General features: G+C 42.5%; 2 protein-coding genes across 2 annotated transcripts; both read left to right on the top strand.

The window, feature by feature from the left end:
• The first annotated feature begins 923 nt into the window (after positions 1-923).
• Positions 924-6,869, top strand: LOC124041769 (dual specificity protein phosphatase 22-B-like). Its single transcript, XM_046359763.1, has 7 exons — positions 924-1,334; positions 2,451-2,484; positions 2,675-2,757; positions 3,596-3,645; positions 5,035-5,109; positions 5,531-5,702; positions 6,341-6,869. Exons 1-7 carry the CDS (start codon positions 1,314-1,316, stop codon positions 6,491-6,493), a joined length of 588 nt encoding a protein of 195 aa, XP_046215719.1. The 5' UTR covers positions 924-1,313; the 3' UTR covers positions 6,494-6,869.
• A 788-nt stretch (positions 6,870-7,657) lies between these two features.
• On the top strand, positions 7,658-17,698 carry LOC124040905 (interferon regulatory factor 4-like). Its single transcript, XM_046358020.1, has 9 exons — positions 7,658-7,791; positions 8,308-8,507; positions 8,916-9,102; positions 9,763-9,848; positions 10,002-10,188; positions 14,469-14,561; positions 15,054-15,452; positions 15,933-16,045; positions 16,478-17,698. The coding sequence occupies exons 1-9, from the start codon at positions 7,782-7,784 to the stop codon at positions 16,625-16,627; spliced, it is 1,425 nt and encodes a 474-aa protein (XP_046213976.1). The 5' UTR covers positions 7,658-7,781; the 3' UTR covers positions 16,628-17,698.
• The last annotated feature ends 9,731 nt before the right edge of the window (positions 17,699-27,429 follow it).

The following is a 27,429-nucleotide window of genomic DNA, read 5'->3' as shown; positions in this document are numbered from 1 at the left end:
GGCTTTGCTTATGTTAGCTGCATTGTCGCTAACACGACAGACCACTATTCCATCTACTTGCCATTCTCTGGCCACTCTCAACAGTTCCTCTGACAAGTTCTCTGAAGCGTGTCTGTCGCTGAACTCAAAGCAGTCCAGAAGACAGCTAGACATCAAAAAATGTAAAATGTAGTGACATGTAACCAACATGTAAGAAGTGGTTGCCCTTGATGTCCAGCAGTCAGTGGTAAGGCAAACTGCAGTAGCTTTTTGGACTCTTTCCTGCACTGAAGCCTGTGTGCTCTCGTACAGTTGTGGAATAAGTGATTTTGAAAGGGGTTTCCTGCTTGGAATTGTGTACATTTGATTTAGACTATTGCTATAATTTCTAAAACCTCTGTCCTCCACAATCGAAAATCGGTGGCAATCATTTTAGCCAATGCAATATCAATTTGGCCTTGTTTTGCTTCAGACATAGACTTGGACATGAACTGGTCCATAGAAGACTGCGTTGCTGTGGGTCGCGGAGTAGGCCTACTTGACTGAGTGGATTCATCTCCACCTGCGAAGGTGCTGGCTCCACCACTATCACTAGCAGGCCCGCTAGTTTCTCGATGCTCCGCTACAGCTAGCTTCACAGTTGGGTGCACAGTTGGCATATGCCGGTGTAGGTTGTGCGTAGAACCAGCTTTATATGAGATTTTGTTTTGACAAATTCTACACTTTGCTCTAACATTGTCTATATTATTAAAATGCATCCAAATGCTACTGTGCTTCCGAATCATTTTCCAGCTGTTGTTTTCACAGCTGTCCTTCCTCTCTCTCCTCGGCTGCTAAGTGTGTGACTGTGAGTGAATTGGCTCGGCCCGCCCTCACGCATCTTTGTTTCATTGGTTGACACTGCGTGTCTGATTGACAGGAACAACAGATTCTGAGCAGACAGTCAGAAAGAATGTGTGTGCGCATGAACATTTATGCCTATATTATTATGTTTTTTAATTTTTTTCGATCTTTGAGTTAGTTCTATTCATTTAAATATTTGTATTATTCATATATTTTTTTTAAATATATTTTTTTAGAAATAGATTCGGCTCTTCTGATATGCGAGCCAGCTTCCAACGTTCACCTACAAGAGCCTTTTAGAGCCGTTCGTTCGTGAAAGACCCATCACTATTTGGCACCACCACGCTGTTGTGGACTGTGTGAGGTCCTCGCTCGCAATTTGGGGAGCTTTTGGGAAGGGCTTTGGAGAACTACTTCTCGAGACAAGAGTGCAACAAAATTTTACGTAATTTTCCTTCCATTCGTTGGTTTTACAGACGTATTTGATTTCAATGGGTAATGGGCTCAATAAGGTATGTTATTTGTTGAAATATAGCCTATGTGCATGCGCTCATATATACTCGGTCTTCGCGTACACTAGTTCGGTAGACCGCAGGTTTCAATTAATTATACGATGTCAATCAAGAACGCGTAGTCAGCTGTGTTTAATGTGTGTGTTATATTGCTGCAGTAAAAACATATTACGCCTAATGTATTATATTGAATCAGGTATACATTTGCGTAATATCATTTCCACTTTATGCCATAAGATTGTCACTTTGCTGCTCTATGTATTGTACACTGTACACTTAAATGAATCTAGGTGTCTTTCAAAGCAGCTTTCACACACACACCCGGTCTGTAGGCGTTGTACTTTTATATTCCAACTCCTTGGCTACACAGTGGACAAATTCCATCGAAAACAAACCACATGGTTTGGTGATATTACTTGTTCTGGGTGTAATGCATTGCTGTGTGTTATCACATACTGTAGGCTACATGTCATGAATACTTTAGCGATTGACCTTTTAAAAAGTTGGCTTGGTACTTGTTGTACACAACAGGCGTCATCAATTCATTTCAATTGGAAAATATTTCTGCAACCCTCATCAGTGTTATTCCAGCTGCGGGATGAGGGATAAAGACTTTTACCACGCACACGCACGCACACACACACGCACGCGCGCACACACACACACACACACACACACACACACACACACACACACACACACACACACACACACACACACACACACACACACACACACACACACACACACACACACACACACACACACACATTAACATGTCTTATTATCACCATTATTTTGTGCGAAGTCAGAGTGACACGTATCAGTTGTCTGAGCTCACTCTCCTCTGGTATTTGGTGTCAAACTAAATATACCGTCCCTGCACCTCCACATTGTCTTTCCTGGAGTACACAGGCTATATATTTGAGTTTCGTCTTTGATGTCAGTAATGGTAGAATAAGCCAGGGGGCTTGCATGTTGGACTAGTAATATGGTTACCTAGCCTAGCTATTTGGGTAATGATTTTAATGCGTGTTGTAATTATGTTTATGTACACCAGTGAATGAATGTAAACAAGAAGTCACACATGAATATTCTATGCTTACCTTCCCATAGGTCCTGCCTGACTTGTACTTGGGAAACTTCAAAGGTATGTGTTTCTTCCCCCCACTCTACTGGTCAAAGGCTTGAGCTAAGGACAAGACAAGCATCCTCCGTCACTGTTTTCACCTTCCAGTACATTTCAGTGGCACATTCATTTTGAGAACATTCTATGGATATGTCAAGATTGTAATGAATATGTCTAGTTTGTCATTCCATTCCTTTTTTCTCTCTCACAGATGCGAGGGACAGGGAACAGTTAACGAAGAACAACATCACACACATCCTCTCCATCCATGACAGTGCAGCCCCTATCCTACCGGTAAGAAAACACTTCCCAGGGCGCCATTTACTAGAACGAAGCTAAATACCACCTCAGAAATGTTTTACGCATGAGGCTATTATATGAATGAATGTACACATGATGTAATGATAGTCGACGCATGCATTTACACACGTTCATTCATGCTCATCCCGTATCATGCACGCTTAAAATTCAGTTTTGAAAAAAAAATCACATTTAGATGGATGTCAAACATATCAATCATGTTTACCATCGAAATATGCGCACACTGTTTGTTTAAGGAAATTAATTGCACGTCTGACAGTCATGGGAAGAGTATGGTGCGTGTTTGCCCCTGGACCTGTCTGTCAGGTAATTCCGGACTGTAGTATGAGAGTAGGGCTCAGCGTGTAGCATTAGACTATGCCGCATCCCAAACCAACCAGGTTCCCAGGACTTCAATAGAAATCATCTGTTGGAGCCTGTGTGAGCTCTGTGGGAGAGTGTAGGCGGGGGATTAGGCAGAGAGGAGTTTCATTTGAGTTTCTGACCCGGTGCTCTGGCTCGAGCTTGTGTGGAACTCGGTGCTCTCGCATTCTACTACTCCCTCTAGCAACTAGCAAGGTCTGTCCCCTTCCATCACTTCCTCACTACAGCTGCAATCACACCTTCACAAACACAGCCTATAGGCAAGGCCCTTGTGTGTAAGCTTACATAATGGTTCTTGCTGTTTGCAGAAACACTTGTAAGACTGAGGATTCAGCATGGATGTAATAGTGTGTAGTGAGTGGTGTTTCCAATGATCCTGTTGTCCGACTTTGCCTATTAGATTGTGATTGTGTGTTAGACCGTTTAACAGTTGGCCGTTGTCCTGCAGGGGATGACTTATCTGTGCATCTCAGCAGCAGACCTGCCCACACAAAACCTGTAAGTACCCAAATACACAGCACCACACAGTGCTCAAGGCTACTGGGTACAGAACAGAACAGCACAGGACTGAAGCGAGGTAGACCATTCATATCCATTCTATCAGGCAGATACACTCTGTGTGGGCGTCTCTAGTTCATGTTCTATTGGTATGAAAATGATGTGCTTCACATTCTCACCATTTAGCTGTGAATCAAAGCACTGAATAAATTACTAGATGACAAGGTCATTCAGCTTCTTATTTCTTATTGAGAAATCATGGAGGGATTTTTTACACACTAAGATTAAGACACAAACATATACAGAGATGTACTGAGCACTCATAACAACATATATTATACATACATAGATAGGTGGACAGATAATGCTGAAACACACACACACACACACACACACACACACACACACACACACACACACACACACACACACACACACACACACACACACACACACACACACACACACACACACACACACACACACACACACACACACACACACACACACACACACACACACACACACACACACACACACACACACATTTACTCTGGTTAAGTGTGTAGAATGCAGGAGGTCTGGTCCTCTGATATGCAGGAAGGAACAGGAAGCCTATGGTTCTGTACTGCAGTGTTGCCTCGTCCATCTGCACTGTGCCTCTATTTTTATAACACTCCCCAAAACGCACGCACACACACACACACACACACACACACACACACACACACACACACACACACACACACACACACACACACACACACACACACACACACACACACACACACACACACACACACACACACACACACACACACACACACACACACACACACACACACACACACACACACACACACACACACACACACACACACACACACACACACACACACACACACACACACACACACACACACACACACACACACACACACACACACACACACACACACACAGATGTCGCTGTCATTAACCCCTGTTACCCCCACTCCTCGACGCTCCAGCGCGGTGTGAAACCTGCAGGCGAAATATGAAAGTGGCCCTGACTAACCAGAGATGGAGACAGACAACAGTTTCTCATCCTGGTCTTGTCAGGAGGATAGATGGATGGTCCTAGAGCCTAGTAGAACACAGCCATCCTCACCCCTATGGCCCTCTCATCAGGCATACCTCACTGCTCGCACACCCTTAACCACTCATCACCCCAGTTTTTATGACTAGGGAGGGGGCACGTTTTTTGGCGACTTAAGTGTTACTTGTCCTATGTGCATTCTTTTCCACAACTGATACAATTGTGTTACCATTATGGGAATGGCAACTGGTTTGTAACTTTTTTATGACCTGCTTATGACCTTACATAACCTGTATTTGTGTCATTTTCAGGAGAATGCACTTTAAACAGAGCATCATGTTCATTCACGAGTCACGTCTCAAAGGAGAGGGTTGTCTGGTCCACTGGTGAGAAACTTTATCAAGTACAAAACAACTTTATTTGTCCAACTGCAACTGTATCTCTGGGTTTAACTGAGTGCTCACAAGTGAACCCATGTGTGACGATGGTAAGCAGAAGACAGATAGATAACGCAGAATGCTATTCTTGAACTTCCCCAAACAACAATCTTGATTTGAATGTATTGTGTTTGTTAAACTATCTGAGGTATATCTGGTGAGGTTGAGGGTCTTCTGAGAAATACAGAGGAAGACCTTCCTTGATATTCAATCTCTAATGTTGCCTCCACAGCATACCCTCCTTTGTTTGACTTCCAATTCAATGTATTGTCTTTTAATATGGCCTTCTGCTGATGTCCTTTTATCTCTATCATGGCCATACCCACTCCTATCCATCTCTCCTTCACCATCCATCCCTCTCTCCATGGAGTCTGGCGGGTGTGTCTCGGAGTGTCACCCTGGTGGTGGCCTACATCATGACGGTGACAGGGCTGGGCTGGCAGGAGGCTCTGGCTGCTGTGAGGGTGGCTCGGCCCTGCGCTGGGCCCAACCTGGGCTTCCAGCGCCAGCTCCAGGAGTTTGAGACCAATCACGCTGACCAGGTCAATACAGAGGGGGATAGAGGAAGGATAGATGGGAAAATGTCATTCTTGGAGGAAAATGGAAGTTCTATAAAAAGTGACTTATCATTAAAAAGGAATGTGTTAAACTTCCAATGCAGCCATTTTATCTCAATATCAAATCATTTCCGGGTAACAAGTTGTTTCCGGGTAACAGTTAAGTACCTTACTGTGATTGTTTTCAATTAAAATGGTCAAAAAGGAACAAGGAAAGCAATTCTACACATTTTGCTATCACATGCAGTCCGGGTATCCATTTGGTAATCTGGCCATGTTTCAAACACTCTTTCTTACTTGTCTATTAACTCATTTACCGACTGGTGATGTCATCAAAACTCCATCCCACCAAAATAGGCTGATAATTCAGGTGGTCTTTTCAAGCAGCTCTTACACTAAAAGGGCATTATCATCATTTTCACAATTTCACAGTATTATTCCAGCCTCATAATGTGGAATAAAAAACACAGGAACATTCTCATTTTTGACTGCACTGGGCCTTTAAGCATTAAAGCCTTCAGAGCGAGGAGTCAGACTATGCTGTAGTTACTTTAGAAAGAGAATACACCTGCCTCAATAGACAATAATATTGACATACTGTATTTTGTTGTATGTCTCTGCAGTTCAGGGAGTGGCTTTGGCAATTATACAAAGAGAGGCCCTTCAACGACGAGGATGACATTCGCATCCTGTTGGCCAAGAGTTTCAAACCCAATGGGGTGGGGGTGGAGGTGAATGTTGAGCCATCCACCCCTCCAGGATTGCAGGGTACCTGAGATCCCTTATCCAGGTCTGAAGGTTTACACTGTGGGATGATACCACTCTGGCTCCTAGAGGGTGGGTGGGTGGTTCTCTCTCTGTCGGTACGCTGTTGGACCAGTCTCTCTCTCTGTTGTTGTCCCTCTACTGGAGAAGACTGGGGGAGGATGGATCGATGGATGCACCATTTTGAGAATGTTTATTGATGTTTTATTATGGCTAATACCACTGGTTTTATTACCCCTAATTTATGTACAGTGTTTAGTTATATATGGCACTTTCAGCATTTGTACTTGTTTTTCTAAACCTCGAAAATGTATGATATTGTTGTCATGTAATTTGTTCCTACTTGAAGCCACGTCAGCTTTTTGTGCATTAATAAAAGGATTAAAGACACAATTATGACTGAGATTAAATGGTTATTAACTACCGGTAGGTCTGCTATCCTGTCAGATACAATGTGATGACAGACAGACATTCTCTGCTCTGTTTACCTCTGTTTCTGGGTCTATTTCCTGTTTGTGTGTTAATGCAAAGGAAGCCTTGCATGACAGCAGTAAAAACAACATTTTCAGCCCCCTCTGTCAGCATTGGAGGGATACAGAGAGCTGGGCATGAGTGCCACTGGATCTGAAAAGGGATGCATTTGAATTTGTCTGTTGCCTACCTACCCACGCACCAACATATAATGTAGCCCTTCTCCAATAGATATAGCATACAGCCTATGAATTAGACCCAGTTGATATTAAAGGTTATGTGCATGACACAACCACTGGAGGGCAGCAGTATAACCACAGTAAAACAAATTGAGGCTATATTGTATTTGTGAATGAAATGAAAACACACCACTAAAATATCCCATATTTTCATCAATGTCATAGGCTACTGTAATTAACTGTCAGGAGGATTGAGTACATTTTAATTGCCATATAACTACATTATGAAAACAACAGCACAAGAACAATTCTATTTTAGGACTTTATAAAACAGTATTTAAAGCATAAACATGTAATGGTAATGGAAGCTATTGACATAATTACGATTTTAGGGAGTTTCTTTTTTGATATTGACACAGGTAATTGTTCCATTCCATGGTGACGTTTGCTTCCTGTGATTGCCACTCGAGAGGGATTCCCCATCCACCGACTGTAGGTTGTTCTCGATAAGCTTCAGAGAACTGCAGCTCCTCCCAGTAGCGGCACCGACACATCAAGATGTGACTGACTATATGAATAGGGCACCCGATGCTCTCACTGGAGAACAGTGTCAGTGAAATCGATTTCATCACTTGTCAGAGAAGCTCACATGGTTAGAGGTAAGGAGTTTATTCTCACTCACAGTAGGCTATAAGGAAACATAAGAGAGGGGAACGTTCTGAAGTTGATGCAGTGATGTTGATGCACTTAAAGACTATTATGTTATTTATTTTTATGCATGTGATTATAACACTGTTTTTCTGATTTTACGTATGAGCCTACAAAATATGAATTCCATTGTCTTTTGAATTAAAATAACCCAAGACATCCAGAAAGGTTTCATTCTTAAATTAAGGCCTACCTATTTTGTATGTGATTTATTTTATGCAATTCAAAAATAAATAATAATAAATGTGTTAGTATATATTTGTTGATTAAATATGTACTATCAAATAAATTGTGATATTATAGCTTAATTTCATAAAAGTGTGTCTTCCCTGATAACATTAACCTTCATCATTCAGCACCAACTGACATTGTTTTGCATTGCACGATAACGGACATATTGCAACGCACATTACCTACCTTATTGCAACGCACATGCCCATCCTTCTATTGCATGTGCTTTTTGACAGAGATGAACTTAGAGGGGGACAGCGGTCTGTCAGTGAGCTGCGGCAACGGGAAACTTAGACAGTGGCTGATCGATCAGATTAACAGCAGTAGCTATCCCGGACTGGTTTGGGAGAATGGCGAGAAAAGCATTTTCAGGATCCCGTGGAAACATGCGGGCAAACAGGACTACAATCGAGACGAGGATGCTGCACTCTTCAAGGTGCGTTTGGACCGACACACTCACTTCACCATACCTCTCTGCAGTCTTTCTCTTCTACTTCTTAGTTACTATATACAACGGGTGAATATTGAATATAGTGTGCAGGTACCCCATGAATTATTCCTAACTCAATCACATTCAGTCACTCAATTCACTCTCCAGACCTAGTCTACTTGGGCAGGTGTAATTTACATGATTTTCTATAACAACCTGTTGTTGTTATTTTGTACAGTATAACAAGTGATCATCTTTGTTCAAGGCAATGGATATTTGTTCAAGACAAAAGACCAATGCATGTTGATTTTGATGCAGGCCTACTAATGCCTTACTTATTGCCAGATACATTGAAATTGAATGCAGAGAGAAAGTATAAATCAAGTCAATTTATTATGCTGTTGATTATTGCAGGCTTGGGCATTGTTCAAAGGGAAACACAGGGAAGGAGTGGACAAACCAGACCCCCCCACATGGAAGACTAGACTGCGATGTGCTCTGAACAAAAGTAATGACTTTGACGAGCTGGTGGAGAGAAGCCAACTTGATATATCAGACCCTTACAAAGTCTACAGAATCATACCGGAGGGAGCTAAGAGAGGCAAGTTTTATTCATCTAATTGCTGTATTTCCAAAGTCAAGTCCATGTCACAAGTGTAATCTGCTATACCATAATTAATTTATATAGGCTACTGGCAGGTGATGATAGATTTCATATGTCAAAAGTAATGAAAACACTGTCTAACTCTTAACATACCCGAGCAGACACACACACAGCCAGCAATGTTTCATTTTGCTACCATCGTCTAATGAGGCAGGAAGCCGAGAGGAAGCCGATGCATCGACCAAAAAGGCCTCTGAGCTTTTTTTAGAGGGCTTCGGTTTACCCGTGCAGAATGCACAACATACACACTTAACCTTGCATAACGAAGGCTGAAGGCTAGACAGAAGACCCCTTTGTCACTCTCATATAGCAGTCTTGAGGAGTGACTCTTAGAGACCATACCTGCAACCTGGGGGTTCAAACACTTGAATCAAAAGTTGTTATTGCAAGCTTGTATAGTTGCTGTGTTCAACTGTTTGAAGGGGCTGAATAGCATGTGAGCTCTGTTAAAACAGCTCTAATAATGTTGACTATAGTGACCTGTTTTTTATTGAGGATTACACACATTTCTGAGGGACCTCCACATCATTTTGCATTGTAGATTGGAATTTAGAGAGTTCTATGTGTGATGTATAGTGTTACATTTCCGTTATGTAGGGATCAAGATGGCAGAGACAACGTTACATATGAGCTCAGAGAGCAACTACCCCATGGACTCTCTGTACCCAACTCTACACAGCCAGGTAACGTCATTTGTTTACCCCTGCAACATGTACCTTCAAAGGTCTTCAGATCTTCAAAGTTCTTTCACAGTTCTCTCTTCCTGCTGTGTGTGGATCAGGAACCCACCACTATCTGACTAACAGCTGTCTCCTCTCCCCCTGGCTTGTCTCAAGGTGTCTGGCAGCTACATAGTTCCCCAGGAGAGGAAGGAGTGGAAGGACTACAGCCACACGCAGGACCACCAGCAGCAACCTCAGCCTCAGCACCACCAGCCACCCCACGTTGAGCTGCAGTATAGCCAGTGCCACTACCCATCGCCACTCAGCCGACTGTGGCACACCGGGCCACACACAGATAACGGTGAGACATGGCATAGCATGGCCATGGTTATGGGGTGGGCACTGATTATAGGAAAGAACAGATAATGGAGAGAAGAATACACAGTATATTTATTTGTATTTATTCATTTGACCTTCATATAAACGCAACAAGGAAAAACGTCAACGATTTTACTGAGTTACAGTTCATATAAGTAAATCGGTCAATGGAAATAAATCCATTAAACCCTAATCTATGGATTTCACATGACTGGGAAAACAGATATAAATCTGTTGGTCACAGATACCTTAAAACAAGGTAGTGCGGTGGATCAGAAAACCTGTCAGTATCTGGTGTGACCACCATTTGCCTCATGCAGCGCCACACATCTCCTTCGTATAGATTTGAGCAGGCTGTTGATTGTGGCCTGTGGAATGGTTTCTCACTCCTTTTCAATGGCAGTGCGAAGTAGCTCTATATTGGCGAGAAGAGAAATACGCTGTCGTACATGTTGATCCAGTCCAGAGCATCCCAAACAAGCTCAATGGGTGTCATGTCTGGTGTGTATGCAGGCCATGGAAGAACTGGGACATTTTCAGCTTCCAGGAAATGTGTTCAGATCCATGCGACTTGGGGCCGTGCATTATCATACGGAAACATGAGGTGATGGCTGCAGATGAATGGCACAACAATGGGCCTCAAGATCTCATCACGGTATCTCTGTGCATTAAAATTGCCATCGATAAAATGAAATTGTGTTTGTTGTCCATAGTTTATTCCTGCCCAAATCATAACCCCACCGCCACCGTAGGGCATTTGAAGAATCCGGATGTGGAGATCCTGGGCTGGCGTGATTACACAGGGTCTGAGGTTGTGAGGCTGGTTGGACGTACTGCCAAATGATCTAAAACATTACATTTTCTGGCAAGAGCTCTGGTGGGCCTTCGTGAAGTCAGCATGGCAATTGTACGCTTCCTCAAAACTTGAAACATCTGTGGCTTTTTGTTGTGTGACAAAACTGTCCATATTAGTTAGAGTGGCCTTTCATTGTCCCCAGCTCAAGGTGCACCTGTATAATGATCATGCTGTTTAATCAGTTTCTTGATATACTACACCTGTCAGGTGAATGCATTATCTTAGCAAAGGATACATCCTCACTAACAGGGATGTAAGCAAATTTGTGCATACAGAACATTTCTGGGATCTTTTATTTCAGCACATGAAACATGGGACAAACACTTTAATGCTGCATTTATATACTTTTTTCAGTGTACTGTGTACATATATTTATAAACTGGGTGTTTCAAGACTTGAATGATGATTGGCTGACCACGGGCATGACAAAACATTTGTTGTTAATGCTCTAATTACTTTGGAAACCAGTTTATAATAGCAATAATGCACCTTGGGGGTCTGTGGGATGTGGCCAATTTTTAATTAGTAAAAAATGATTTAACCAGGCAAGTCAGTTAAGAACAAATTCTTATTTTCAATGATGGCCTAGGAACAGTGGGTTAACTGCCTGTTCAGGAGCAGAACGACAGATTTGTACCTTGTCGGCTCAGGGGTTTGAACTTGCAACCTTCCGGTTACGAGTCTAGCGCTCTAACTACTAGGCTACCCTGCCACCCCCAAGGCTAAAGGCTGTATCCAGGCGCTCCGCATTGCGTCGTGCATCAGAACAGCCCTTAGCCGTGGGATATTGGCCATATACCACACCCCCCCCGGCCTTGCTGGATTGAATCCCCAAGCTGACAAGGTACAAATCTGTCTTTCTGCCCCTGAGCACTCTTGAGTCGTGAGCACTCTGGAGTAGGTTTTCATCAAGGATCCCTCTGTACTGTGCTCTGTTCATCTTTCCCTCAATCCTGACTAGTCTCCCAGTTCTTGCCGCTGAAAAACATCCCCACAGCATGATGCTGCCACCACCATGCTTCACTGTAGGGATGGTAACAGGTTTCCTCCAGACGTGATGCTTGAAAATTCAGGCCAAAGAGTTCAATCTTAGTTTCATCAGACCAGAGAATCTTGTTTCTCATGGTCTGAGAGTCCCTTAGGTGTTTTCTGGCAAACTCCAAGCAGGTTGTCATGTGCCTTTTACTGAGGATTGGATTCTTTCTGGACAGTCTACCATAAAGGCCTGATGGGTGGAGGGCTGCAGGGATGGTTGTCCTTCTGGAAGTTTCTCCCATCACAGAAGAACGCTGGAGCTCTGTCAGAGTGACCATCAGGTTCTTGGTCACCTCCCTGACCAAGGCCATTCTCTTCTGATTGCTCAGTTTGGCCGGGCAGCCAGCTCTAGGAAGAGTCTTGGTGGTTCCAAATGTCTTCCATTTAAGAATGATGGAATGATGGCCAGTGTGTTATTGGGGACCTTCAATGCTGCAGAAATGTGTTGGTACCCTTCATCAGATCTGTGCCTCGACACAATCCTGTCTCTGAGATCTACGGACCTCATGGCTTGGTTTTTGCTCTGTCATGCACTGTCAACTGTGGGACTTTACATAGACAGGTGTGTGCCTTTCCAAATCATGTCCAATCAATTGAATTACCACAGGTGGTCCCCAATAAAGTTGTAGAAACATCTCAAAAATGATCAATGGAAACAGGATGCACCTGAGTTCATTTTCGAATCTCATAGAAAAGAGTCTGAATACTTATGTAAATAAGCTATTTCTGTTTTTTATTTGCAAACATTACTGAAAACCTCTTTTCGTTCTGTTATTATCGGTTATTGTCTGTAAATTGATGAGGAAATAGTTCATTTAATCCTTTAGAATAAGGCTGTAACGTCACAAAATGTGGAAAAAGGGGTCTGAATACTTTCCAAATGTATTGCATATATATATATACAATAACAGTCAAAAGCTCTCATCTCAATTGGGTTGAGGTTGGGTGATTGTGGATGCTAGGTCATTTGATGCAGTACTCCATCACTCTCCTTCTTGGTCATTTAGCCCTTACACAGGCTGGAGGTGTGTTGGGTCATTGTCTTGTTGAAAAACAAATGATAGTCCCACTAAGCGCAAACCAGAAGAGAGGGCATATCGCTGCAGAATGCTGTGGTAGCCATGCTGGTTAAGTGTGCCTTGAACTCAAAATAAATCACAGACATTGTCACCAGCAAGGCACCTCCACACCATCACACCTCTTCCTCCATGCGTCACGGCAAGAACCACACATGTGGAGATCATCCGTTCACCTACTCTGCTTCTCACAAAGACACGGTGGTTGTAACCAAAAATCTCAAATTTCAGACCAAAGGGCAGATTTACATCGGTCTAACGTCCATTGCTCATGTTTCTTGGCCCAAGCAAGTCTCTTCTTCTTATTGGTGTCCTTCTGTCGTGGTTTCTTTGCAGCAATTCAACCATAGAGGCCTGATTCACGCAGTCTCCTCTGAACAGTTGATGTTGTTACTTGAACTCTGTGAAGCATTTATTTGGGCTGCAATTTCTGAGCCTGGTAACTCTAATGAACGTATCCTCTGCAGCAGAGGTAACTCGGGGTCTTCCTTTCCTGTGGCGGACCTCATTAGGGCCAGTTTCATCATAGCGCTTGATGGTTTTTGAGACTGCAAAAACTTTCAAAGTTCTTGAAATGTTCATGATTGACTGACCTTCCTGTCTTAAAGTAACAATGGACTGTTGTTTCTCTTTCCTTATTTGAGCTATTCTTGCCAAAATATGGACTTGGTCTTTTACCAAATAGGGCTATATTCTGTATACCACCCCTACCTTGTCACAACACATCTGATTGGCTCAATCGCATTAAGGAAGGAAAAAAGGAAAGGAAAGAGATTCCACAAATGATCTTGTAAGAAGGCACACCTGTTAATTGAAATGCATTCCAGGTGACTGACTACCTCATGAAGCTGGTTGAGAGAATGCCAAGAGTGTGCAAAGCTGTTATCAAGGCACCGGGTGGCTACTTTGAAGAATCTCAAATATAACATATATTTGAATGTGTATGTGTGTCCAAACTTTTGACTGGTATATATATATATACATATATATATATATATATATATATATATATATATATATATATATATATATATAAAGACAGTGCACTATTGTATAGGCTAAGGTCATTGTATGACAAACACACACGTTGTAAAAAAAGCTTTTGGTTGACAGTGAAGGCTTTGGTGGCTGCCACTTCTACAAAATATTGAGGGCTTTATTTGACATGTTCTCGTCAGGTTCCTCCTGAGATAAAATCATGACAACAAGGTGTAGTGCATTATCTGTGATGAAATGTACTCTTTAAACACTTATTCATCGGTTAATAACAATACTCCTTTCATCTTTTCCTCCCAGGTTATCAGTTCACTGGCTCCTTCTATTCATACTCCTCCTCAGAGTCCCACCCCACAGCATTTACAATGGACCACAACATGGCCACCCTTTCTGGTAAAGACATATTTATTCTAGTACTACTACATTACTTAGTTGCTACTGCTGCTGCTGCTGAAGCTGCTGCTACTGCTACACCACCGAACATTGCAATGACAGCTGGACACGAAGGGCAGGAGTAGTAAGATGTAGTGGAGTGTACTGAATTGTTATTTCTTGTTACCAACCACTAGAAACAAGAAGCTATTTATAGGACAATTACTTCCCTAATCTGGGTTTTAATAAGGTTAGTTGTTTGTTCTCATATTAAGTGTATTCTATGAGTATACTGTTGATGTTTTAGATGAGTAACTGTAGAGACCACTACAGTTAAAGTACCCTGATTATGAAAGTCGTAAAAATTCAGTCGTTTGCTAACTTCCCTCATTCACTTTCTCTCTACATACACTGTTTATACATTTGCTTTCAGACAGCTGTCCGTCTTGTTTTATTTGGAATACTTCTACTCACTTGTTTATTCTCTAACAACCTCCCCCCTCTCTCCTCCAGACTTCCGACTGCATGTGTCCCTGTTCTACCGTGAGGCTTTGGTCAAGAAGGTAACCACCTCTGGTCCCGAAGGCTGCCAGATCACCTCGTCTTCCTCCTCCTCTTCCTCATCTTCCTCTCCCTCCTCCCCCTGCCCTGGGGACAAGCTGTACAGCGGTGCAGAAGTGGTGCTGTTCCCGTCCCCTTACCCCGAGTCACAGAGGAGGGGGGCGGAGAAGCTACCCAACGTCCTGGAGAGGGGCGTGCTCCTGTGGATGGCGTCAGATGGGCTCTATGCCAAGCGGCTTTGCCAGAGCCGAGTGTACTGGGAGGGCCCGCTGGCCCCGTACACAGACAAACCCAACAAACTGGAGAAAGAACAGACCTGCAAGCTGTTTGACACTCAGCAGTTCCTCACTGGTGAGAAACAGTATTTTGATTGTGATGCTTATGATGACGCTGATTATGATGATGATAATGGGGGTGATGATGATGATGAAGATGATCGGAGGAGACGTACTGTAGAATGTAAAGTCCCTCTCCATACTGTGGTATCAGTGGGTAAGAGACTTGTCACGTTCTTAGCGGCGGTCTATCCGTGGTGTCTCTCTCTGAAACACCCCTCGTTTTCAGGTTTATCACTCATTTTTCACACCCAAGGACTTCCTTGCAAATGACTGGAAAAATGTTTCACTGACTCCTCTTTCTGATTCTGTGAACCTTATTCTCTCAGCATAGCATATTCCTTGCAGTGCTACTGTATCACAATACCCAACCTTCTTCAGCTGAAGGTGCCTCCTTCATGAGCAAAATAGCTGTTTTCAGCTGTTAGAGGGCAAACTGATGATTTGGGGTGAAATAAAGTGACAAACTCATTGTACACTCCCTCCCTCCTTCCAGAGCTGCAGGGGTATGCCCAACATGGCCGTCCCATGCCCAGGCACCAGGTGGTGCTGTGTTTCGGTGATGAGTACCCAGATCCCCAACGCCAGACCAAGATGATCACAGCACAGGTACAGTACACTACATACTTCCACTGTTTTAATGCATTTCAATAACAGGCCAACATGAGAAAGGTTTAAACTAAATGACATCTCTATAGTCTGCCTAGCCTTGTTAGTCATGATGTGAAAGGACTCTATCAACCGGTTCCAAATCGCTCCCTCCCCCTTGACCCCAACTTATCAATGTTTGTAGATCTGCAGGGTCCGGATTGATATAAACAGTGCAGTGCATATTGCTTACACCTTACAGATTTGCAGAAACTAGAGGGAGAGGTAGGGAGAGATTTGGTAAATGTGAGCCATCTTTATTCATTGTCATTCATCATACGTAGAATGTATGCACACATGACTGTAAGTCGCTTTGGATAAAAGCGTCTGCTAAATGGCATATATTATTATTTATTATTATCATTCATAGTGTGACCTCTGTATGTGTTGTAGGTGGAGCCAATGTTTGCCAGGGAACTGTTGTACTTCACCCAGCAGAACAGCAGTCACTACCTTAGGGACTATGAGCTCCAGGGACACACAGAGAGCTCCCCTCCAGCTCCAGGAGACTACCAGAGGACCCTCCAACACATGCAGGAGTAACACATACAAACATGCCTCAGGAGCCATGGACATGCATGTAGATAGACCAATGAGCTTAACTACTGTAATGTATATGGTATACTCAGGTCTTGGACTAAAATTCCTCACTGTGATTTCAATGTAAGACTGGACTTTGCCTCCATCATCAGTGTCAACAGTTTGAGCCAAAGAGGATCAAAGATGAAAGTATCTACCCTAGTTTGTACAGCCTTACAATTATGTTTCTAATCATCATTTATTTGTCTTTTTTTAAACAATATGAAAAACTGATTAAGTATTTTTGATTTGATCTGTTGTAATAGTTTTGTTTCAATATCACATCTGGATGCCAGTGTCTAGGTGAATGTGTTTGATTGATTGGTTGATTTTGCAAAACCTGCTCAAGGTAGCTGTAGATAATTGAAGTGATTGATTTTAGGCTGACCCTAGCATTGGTTCCCACTTGATCCTTGATACATTATAGCTACAAAGTGTGTGGTGTGTGTAGGCTTATCACAAGAGATAGTGTGTTTTCCGGTGACATCTGTAGGAAACCCACAACACCCCCTGACCTGTGGTAGTGGTGTGGTGGGCGGAGGTAGCCTGCCCCTGTCTCTCTCTCCCCATCGCGCTCTCTTTCTTTGTCTCCCTCTACATTTTCTCTCTTGCTAACACTTGCTTTCAACGAGAGAGGGATGCATGTGTTTGTGTATCTTTGTGTGTGTGTGCGGGCATGCATGTATGTGTCTGCATGTGAGATTGTGACAGTGTATAGGATGCGGTTTGAGGGGACGAGGACCAATGTGAAGCAGAGGGCGACTGACAGAAGCAGGAAGCACCAGTCACAGGTGCACAGGAAGTGGAGTAGCCCTCAGGAGAAAGGGAGAAGAGACTTAATGTCACCAATTTCCAGAAGCTAGGCATATGTTGAATGTCACTACTTCACAGGAGAGGCATTTTAAGGAAAAACATTTTTTTTTATATCAAAATACTTTTTCGGGCAGAAATGCATTTTGGAGCATATTAACTTTCATGTGCCTTAATAACAAACTTGTATGCCATCTGTAAATACAAATAAAATGGTTAAATTACGAGCCTAGTTGGTTTAGCCATGAAAAAAAAGACAGGAACCTTCCGATAGCCATGATTGGCTGAGATATGCCGAGAGATGAGTTCGGATTGATCTGCCATGAAGCACGCTTCTGTCCATAACATAAGCTGCTCAGTATGTGTTGATAATCCATGCTATGGCGGCCTTTTTGCAATAGATAACGTTAGCCATGGAGAACTGCAAAAGGGATGCTACTATTCTCAACAACATTGTTGCTCTGAATTTTGCAGGCACTATAGACAAGATCTGTGGGAAAAAGTTGTGATGGACTACTTTCTGCACACGGTCAGTGTGAACCAGAGTGACATGACACAACGAGCCAAATAAGGTGTAGCTAGCTACAAATAAAATGGAAAAGACACAGGCTGTCTTAGTTAGTTAAAGTGGTTCTAGTCTGGAGTGAAGCGTTCATCCATGTATACGATAAGTGTCTAGCTACATTTTTCAGGTATTTTACTTTTCAAACTTTTCATTGCAAGTTAAAGCTTATTTTTTGCTAGCTAGCAAACATTAGCTTACTGGCTCGCTACCTAATGTTACGTGTATGATCTGTATAGTAATATTATTTGTATCTCAGAAATCCATTTGCATTGCTAGTTATAGCTTAATGTTAACTAGCTAGCTAATGTTGAACATAGTTGGTTAGCTGTAGCTACCTGCAGATTCATACTACAGTCACAGACAGACCAATGAGACGGTTGGCGTTTCCACTGTCTACCAAATATGTGACCCGTTTCAGGAAACTCGGCATATGTCGTGGGTCACTACTTCACACGAGAGCCATTTGAATGTCATCTTTTTTCTATTTTTATCAAAATGCATATTTTGGCAGAAATGCCTTCTGGAGCTTGTGAACTTTCATGTGCCTTAATAACAAACATGTATGCCATCTGTAAATACGAATAAAATTGTTAAATTACTAGCCTAGTTGGTTTAACCAAAGAAAAGACAGCAACCTTCCCGCTACCCATGTTTGGCTGAGATAATGAGTGTGCTGGACATGCTGAGAGAGGAGTTCAGATTGGTCTGCCATATACCACCCTTCGGTCTATTTGAGCTGGTTAGTATGTGTAGGTAATCTTGTCTAACGCAGCTTTCTAAAAAAATATATTGCTTAGTAGTACTGCATAAGTGTTGCTCACCACTTTCTGGAGGACCGAGTTTAGAAATCAGTGGAATTAGAGTATGATAGCTAAGGAGATGGAAAAAACACAAATCTCTGGATTAAATCTGCAAATCAAGGGCAACCATGGCATCTGTGACAGGGAGAAGCGTCCAACCATGATTTATACGGGTAAGATAGTCTAGCTAGCTACATTTCCAGATATTACAGGTCTCAATTTTTTTAATTTAAAGTTATTAAAGTGTACTCTTAGCTAGCTAGCTAACGTTAGCTGGCTGGCTCGCTAGCTAACATTACGTGTATGATCTTATTATTCGTATCTCAGAGCCATTTGTTTGGCTAGTTATAGCCTAATGTTAGTCAGCTAACATTGAACCTGGTTGGTTAGCTACCTGAAGATTCATGCAGAGTAGTAACATCATGAGTTGAGATTATGGTTCATTGTTGCGCTAGCTAGCTACATGTCTTAACGAAAGACTCCATTGTGCAAGTATCCATTTTAATAGAATGTTAGTGAGACAACTATTGACAACAGCAGGCTGGACAAATAGAATGAGTCAAAATTCACCCAAGGCTGAAAAACGGCTAAAGAACATTGGCTGAGCTGGAACACTAGCGTGAGGCCATAGCAAATTAATTGAAAAAAACCTTTGCAGATCCTCTTCTGACTGGTGATGCTTAGAATTCCACTTCCCCTAAATGGCACCAAAAATGTATCCCTTTTTATTTTACCATTACAATCTGTTCTTAGGACAAAAATAAATAAACTAAACATCCGCACCTCGATGGTATAGTAGGGAAAAAATGAAAACTTCGGGCTATTTCTGGTCTAGTGATCGATGACAACCGAGCATACTGCCCTGACTTACATAATTACAAAGAGGAGATTTTTCTGATTAAAATGGTGTAAAAAGCTCTCCCTCACCCTCCATTTTGCAAATCTGACCATAATTCTATCCTCCTGATTCCTGCTTACAAGCAAAAATTAAAACAGGAAGCACCAATGACTTTATCAATAAAAAAGTGGTCAGATGAAGCAGATGCAAAGCTACAGGACTGTTTTGCTAGCACAGACTGGAATATGTTCCAGGATTCCTGAGAAGGCATTGAGGAGTACACCACATCAGTCATTGCGTTCATCAATAAGTGCACGGATGACGTCGTCCTCACAGTGAACGTACGTACATACCCCAACCAGAAGCCATGGATTACAGGCAACATCTGCACTGAGCTAAAGGCTAGAGCTGACGCTTTCAAAGAGCGGGACTCCAAGAAGCTTATAAGAAATCCAGCTATGCTCTCTGATGAACCATCAAACAGGCAAAGCATCAATACAGGACTAAGATTGAATCATACTACACCAGCTCTGACATTCATCGGATGTGGCAGGACATGCAAACCATTACAGACTACAAAGGGAAGCACAGCCGAGAGCTTCACAGTGACACGAGCATACTAGATGAGCTGAACTACTTCTATGCTCGCTTCAAGGCAAATTACACTGAAACATGCATGAGAGCACCAGCTGTTCCGGAAGACTGTGTGATCACACTCCTCACAGCCGATGTGAGAAAGACCTTTAAACAGGACAACATACACAAGGCCGCAGGGCCATAAGGATTACCAGGACATGTACTGCGAGCATGCGCTGACCAGGTGAAGACATTGTCAACTTCTCCATGTCCGAGTCTGTAATACCAACATGTTTTAAGCAAACCACCATAGTCCCTGTGCCCAATAACACTAAGGTAACATGCCTAAGTGACTACCAACCCATAGCACTCACGTCTGTAGCCATCAAGGGCTTCAAAAGGCTGGTCATGGCTCACATCAACACTATTATCCCAGAAGCACTAGGCCCACTCCAATTTGCATACCGCCCCAACAGATCCACAGATGATGCAATCTCTATTGCACTCCACACTGCCCTTTCCCACATGGACAAAAGGAAAACCTATGTGAGAATGCTATTCATTGACTACAGCTCAGTGTTCAACACCATAGTGCCCTCAAAGCTCATAAATAATAGTTAACAAACATTCCCCATTCCGCAGGTTCAGAGGGATAATCCATGGTCTTCTTCTGAGCTCTCTTTTGTTATTCATAAATGTAATCTAGCCTGGGCTAAAGCAAGGAGATCATGTTCTGATGCTGATTTGCTTCTTTTTAGGCAGTTCTTCTTTTCTCAGGAAGGCCAAGTCTGAATATTTTATGTCTGTCACAACTGATAACCGGAATGACCCTAGAAGGTTTTGGAAGGCTAATAAGTCTATGTCTGGAAACAGTAATGTTAATGAATTACCGTCATGTGTATTGAAGGACTCTGTTGCTGTACATGAGAAAACTGAAATGCTGAATTGTTTCAATGACCGCATTGTATCATCTGGTGTCCTCTGTCTCTGTACAACCCTGTGTGGATGACCTAGCAAGAGCTGGTCAAACTTTAGATTTTTGCCATTCTCAGTGCAGGAGGTACATAGAGCCCTGAAATCCTTAGATCACAGAAAGCCTGCAGGTCCTGATCTTCTTGATCCCTGCTTTTTTAAACAGGCAGCTGATTTCATAGCTGAACCACTTACCTATCTGTTCAATCTAACCCTGGAATGTAATGAAATTCCAAAGATCTGTAAATCAACATTTGTCCTACCACTTTTGAAAGGGGGAGATCCAACTTTTGAAAATAATTATAAGACAATCTCAAAGCTGTCACCTCTGGCGAAAATACTTGAAACCCTTGTTAGTGAACAGCTAAGAGTTTTTACATACGATCTCTATTTTATCAATGTACCAATCGGGCTTCAGGAAGAAGCATAGCACAATTACAGCAGACATTAAGGTTTTAAATGATATCACTGAAGCTCTTGACAAAAAACAGCACTGTGTCTCACTTTTTATTGATCTCTCTAAGGCTTATGATACAGTTGATTATGCTATACCAAGGCAGAGATTGTCGATGGTAGGTCTTTCAGAGCATGCAGTTGCATCTGTTTGATAGAACAATTTGATGGGCTCATGTCTGTTAAATTGTCTGTCTGTAATGGTGTGCCCCAGGGCTCTGTACTTGGTCCCCTCTTATTCACTATTTATATAAATAATTTAGACAAAAAATGTGCAAAATGCGCAACTTCACTTTTATGCTGGTGATACTGTTATTTATTGTTTCACATTGTCTCTCACAAAAGCTTTCCAGAACTTGAAAACTGCTTTTGACATTGTTCAACATACCTTGTGTCAATTGAAGCTTATCCTCAATACTGACAAAACTAAACTAATGGTGTTTTCTAAATCAAGAAATAGACCTCTGAACCTTTCACCTAATACTACCTTTCAGGGCAATGAGATTGAGACTGTAACCTCATATAAATATCTTACGAGCCGCAGTGGAGAAAGTGAAAAGCTTCAAGTTTCTCTGCCTACACTTCACTGACAATCTGAAATGGTCCACCCACACATACAGTGTGATGAAGAAGGTGCAACAGTGCCTCTTCAACCTCAGGAGGGACCGTGGTGCGGTCAGTCCAACACATCACCGGGAGCACACTGCCTGCCCTCCAGGACTCTACAGCACCCGCTGTCTCAGGAAGGCGAAGAAACTCATCAAAGGACCTCAACCACCTGAGACTTTTCACCCCGTTATCATCCAGAAGGCAAGGTCAGTACAGGTTCATCAAAGCTGGGACAGAGACACTGAAAAACAGCTTCTATCTTAGTCTCTGTCACTAGCAGACTACCACCCAGTTATTCAACCCAGCACCTTAGAGGATGCTGCCCTATGTACAGTGCCTTCAGAAGTGTTCAGACCCCTTGACTGTTTCCACATTTTGTTAAGTTATAGCCTTATTCTAAAATGGATTAAATATATTTTAGGTGGTAGAGTGGCCCGACGGAAGCCACTCCTCAGTAGAAGGCACATTACAACCCACTTGGAGTTTGGCGAAAGGCACTTAAAGATTCTCAGACTGTGAGAATCTAAATTTTGTGGTCTGATGAAACCAAGATGGAACTATTTGGCCTGAATCCAAGCATCACGTCTGGAGGAAACCTGGCACCATCTCTACAGTGAAGCATGGTGGTGGCAGCATCATGCTGTGGGGATGTTTTTCAGTGGCAGGGACTGGGAAACTAGTCAGAATCGAGAGAAAGATGAACGGAGCAAAGTACAGAGAGATCTTTGATGAAAACCTGTTCCAGAGCGTTCTGGACCTCAGACTGGGGCGGAGGTTCACCTTCCAACAGGACAACGACCCTGAGCACACAGTCAAGACAATGCAGTAGTGGCTTTGAGACAAGTCTCTGAATGCCCTTGAGTAGCCCAACCAGAGCCCGAAACATCTCTGGAGACCTGAAAATAGTTGTGTAGCAACGCTCCCCAACCAACCTGACAGAGCTTGAAAAGATCTGCATAGAAGAATGGGAGAACCTCCCCAAATACAGGGGTGCCAAGCTTGTAGCGTCATACCCAACAAGACTCAAGGCTGTAATCGCTCCCAAAGGTGCTTCAACAAAGTACTGAGTAGTTCAGTATTTTACTTTGATAATTTAGCAAACATTTCTAAAAACCTGTTTTGCTTTGTCATTATGGGGTATTGTGTGTAGATTGATGAGGAAAAATATTTTTTTAATCAATTTTGGAATATGGCTGTAACCTAACAAAATGTGGAAAAAGTCAAGGGGATGAATACTTTCCATTCCTAATATTGAGTTGCACTCCCTTTTTCCCTCAGAACAGCCTCAATTCGCCAGGGCATGGACTCTACAAGGAGTTCCACAGGGATGCAGTTGCCTCCAATGCTTACCACAACTGTGTGAAGTTGGCTGCATGTCCTTTGGGTGATGGACCATTCCTGAGGCAAACGGGAAACTGTTTATCATGATAAAACCGAGCAACATTGCAGTTTTTGACACACTCAAACCAGTGCACGTGGCACATACCCGGTTCAAAGGCACTTCAATATTTTGTCTTGCCCATCGACCCGCTGAATGGCACACATACACAATCCATGTCACAATTGTCTCACGGATTTAAAAAAATGTTTTGCCTGCTCCTCTTCATCTACACCAGCGTTTCTTAAAGTATGGCCTTGTTAATGGTGGTTCGCGATGTAAATGTATATTTATTTCATTAATAACTGGAATTGATTTGGCCAAGTGCAACTGCACTCTCGATGATAAGCTGAAATGAGCGACTATTGTCTCTCATAGTAGTAGATTTGAGTTTCTCTTTCATACAATCCCCTAGCCTTGCAATTTACACAGCTAATAGCTAACGTTAGCCAAAGCAAGCTAACTAGTTACTGATAGTGCAACCCTAGAAACAGTGCAGATGAAAAATGATCAGGCCTACTGTACATTTTACTGTAGAAATGATTGTTGAAAACAAGTCTAGGTTGGAACTGTTGCTGTTAAAATACAAGTAATATTTTTTTTTCTGAACTGGAATAAACTGATTGAAGCAAGATGCTTTTTGAGTTAAACACACACAGTTCTGGGTTGCTCATCTGCAGCAGGAAGCAGTCTCCTGCCTGACTGAGAAAGCAGTAGATGTTCTGATCCAGTTTGGCACCACATGCCTATGCAAATCAGGAAACAGTGTCAATTGACACTGTACAGAAACAGTGTCAATGCTGAGCATGACCTCAGAGTTGCACTGTCAAAAACTGAGCCCAGAATAGGCATGCTTGTTGAAAACTTCAACTAGCCACACCCCTCTCATTAGGGCTGTGTGTATGTGTGTGTTTTCTGGTCTACATCTGTGTGATTTGATCAGTCTGTTTATTCCAGTTCAGAATAAAAACATATGTATTTTAACAGTTTAACAGTTTCAACCTAGACTTTTTATCAACAATAATTTATTCAGTAAGATGTACAGTAGGCCTGATACATGTTTTTCTGTACTATTACTTAGGGTTGCACAATCAAAAAGCCTGTGTGTGTGTGTGTTCTGTTATACATCTGTGTGATGTATTCCAGTTCAGATTGAAATGATTTATTGCATTTTAACAGCAAGAGTTCCAACCAAGACAGGTATGTAAGAGTGTTTTTAGCGGGGAAAAAGAAACATGAAAATATATTTATGGGTATTTCATTGTTATTTGTTTTTGTCTATGTTGCATTTTTTTAGGCATAAGGGCAATGAAATGTATCGATATTTACATATAGTTAAATATTCTCCTGAGCTTGAGTCCCAGGAAAACACAGAATTTCAAATTTGGGTCCCAGGCTGAAAAAGTTCAAATAAACCTGATCTCCACTGATTGAAGTAGATTTAACAAGTGTAGTCAATAAGAGACCATAGCTTTCACCTAGATTCAGCTGGCAGTCTGTGTCATGGGAAGAGCTGGCAGTCTGTTTCTGTGTCATGGGAAGAGCAGGTGTTCCTAATGTTTTGTATATTTAGTGTTTTACGAAGTGGTTATTATAATTTCACATGTACGAAATAACTGCCAGGACAGGATTGTCAGGAAAATGTCACCATTGTCATATTTCACTGGTGGGAAGAAACCACACCTGTTCCCCATGACTCGAAACTGGTGGGCAGGCTAATGGGAAGGGAAACTATCTGTGGTCTCCATTTACTATAGGGCCAGGCCAGCCAAGACAGGAGCTTTCAGGTTGAACCACTCTGAACTAGCATCACACAGGAAGATGCTTCCATGTTGCAAGTCCACAGACATGCAGTTCACATGCTACTGCTAGTCTATTGATAGTTTGTTGAGCACCTATAGATGGACTATCCAACTAAAGTGCAGTACAGATTAAATCTAATGTTATTGGTCGTATACACATATTTTGCACATGTTATTGTAGGTGTAGCGAAATGCTTGTGTTCCTAGTTCCAACAGTGCAGTATTATTGACCAATGCACAACAATACACAGAATTCTAAAAGTAAAAGAATGGAATTAAGAAATATACAAATATTAGGACAAGCAATGTATACATATATAGAGTATACATATATGTATATATATATTTTGAATAGGATGGCCTTGACTAGAATACAGTATTATAAACTCAGCAAAAGAAGAATCATCCCCTTTTCAGGACCCTGTCTTTCAAAGATAATTCGTAAATATCCAAATAACTTCACAGATATTCATTGTAAAGGGTTGTTTCCCATGCTTGTTCAATGAACCATAAACAAATAATAAACATGCACCTGTGGAAGGGTCGTTAAGACACTAACAGTTTACAGATGGTAGGCAATTAGGGTCACAGTTATGAAAACTTAGGACACTAAAGAGGCCTTTCTACTGACTTAAAAACACCAAAAGAAAGATGCCCAGGGTACCTGCTCATCTGCGTGAATGTGCCTTAGGCATGCTGCAAGGAGGCAATGAGGACTGCAGATGTGGCCAGGGCAATACATTGCAAGTCAGGAAGACAAGACGGACAGCTGATCGTCCTCACAGTGGCAGACCACGTCTAACAACACCTGCACAGGATCGGTACATCCGAACATCACACCTGCGGGACAGGTATAGGATGGCAACAACATCTGCCCGAGTTACACCAGGAACGCACAATCCCTCCATCAGTGCTCAGTCTGTCCGCAATAGGCTGAGAGAGGCTGGACTGAGGGCTTGTAGGCCTCCTGTTGTAAGGCAAGTCCTCACCAGACATCACCGGCAATAACGTCGCCTATGGGCACAAACCCATTGTCACTGGACCAGACAGGACTGGCAAAAAGTGCTCTTCTCTGATGAGTCACGGTTTTGTCTCACCAGGGGTGATGGTCGGATTCGCTTTAATCGTCAAAGGAATGAGCGTTACACCAATGTATGTACTCTGGAGCGGGATCGATTTGGAGGTGGAGCGTCTGTCATGATCTGGGGCGGTGTGTCACAGCATCATCGACTGAGCTTGTTGTCATTGCAGGCACTCTCAATGCTGTGCGTTACAGGGAAGACATTCTCCCCCCTCATGTGATACCCTTCCTGCAGGCTCATCCTGACATGACCCTCCAGCATGACAATGCCACCCGCCATACAGCTCATTCTGTGCGTGATTCTGCCATGGCCAGCAAAGAGCCCGGATCTCAATCCCATTGAGCACGTCTGGGATCTGTTGGATCAGAGGGTGTTACTTTTGATTTTAACCCCCCTTTGTTCAGGGACACATTATTCCATTTATTTTAGTCACATGTCTGTGGAACTTGTTCAGTTTATGTCTCAGTTGTTAAGTCTTGTGTTCATACAAATATTTACACATCTGAAAATAAATGCATTTGACAGTGAGAGGACATTTATTTTTGCTAAGTTTACATATGAAATGAGTAAAACAGTATGCACACATTTTTAAAGTGACAAATTTTCCTTTATTAAAGTGACCAGTGATTCCATGTCTATTTAATTAGGGCAGCAGCCTCTAAGGTGCAGGGTTGAGTAACCAGGTGGCAGTCTGATGGCCTTGAGATAGAAGCTGTTTTCAATCTCTCTGTCCCAGCGTTGATGCACCTGTACTGACCTCGCCTTCTGGATGATAGCGGGATGAACAGGCCATGGCTCGGATGTCTGAGGTCCTTGATGATCTTGGAGATGTCCTGGAGCGCAGGCAATGTATCCCCGGTGATGTGTTGGGCATACCGCAC

Source organism: Oncorhynchus gorbuscha, linkage group LG08 (genome assembly GCF_021184085.1).
Source record: "Oncorhynchus gorbuscha isolate QuinsamMale2020 ecotype Even-year linkage group LG08, OgorEven_v1.0, whole genome shotgun sequence".
NCBI lineage: Eukaryota > Metazoa > Chordata > Actinopteri > Salmoniformes > Salmonidae > Oncorhynchus > Oncorhynchus gorbuscha.
Note: the sequence above shows the minus strand (reverse complement) of the source record. Positions and strands in the feature narration are given on the sequence as shown.

Bases quoted from the DNA above. Each gene is read 5' to 3' on its own strand.
- LOC124041769 (XM_046359763.1), top strand. From the start codon at position 1,314: ATGGGTAATGGGCTCAATAAG. The intron at 2,485-2,674 runs GTATGTGTTTCT...TCTCTCTCACAG, and splicing joins GTACTTGGGAAACTTCAAAG to ATGCGAGGGACAGGGAACAG. The intron at 5,703-6,340 runs GTCAATACAGAG...ATGTCTCTGCAG, and splicing joins AGACCAATCACGCTGACCAG to TTCAGGGAGTGGCTTTGGCA.
- LOC124040905 (XM_046358020.1), top strand. The intron at 8,508-8,915 runs GTGCGTTTGGAC...TGATTATTGCAG, and splicing joins AGGATGCTGCACTCTTCAAG to GCTTGGGCATTGTTCAAAGG. The intron at 9,103-9,762 runs GCAAGTTTTATT...TCCGTTATGTAG, and splicing joins ACCGGAGGGAGCTAAGAGAG to GGATCAAGATGGCAGAGACA.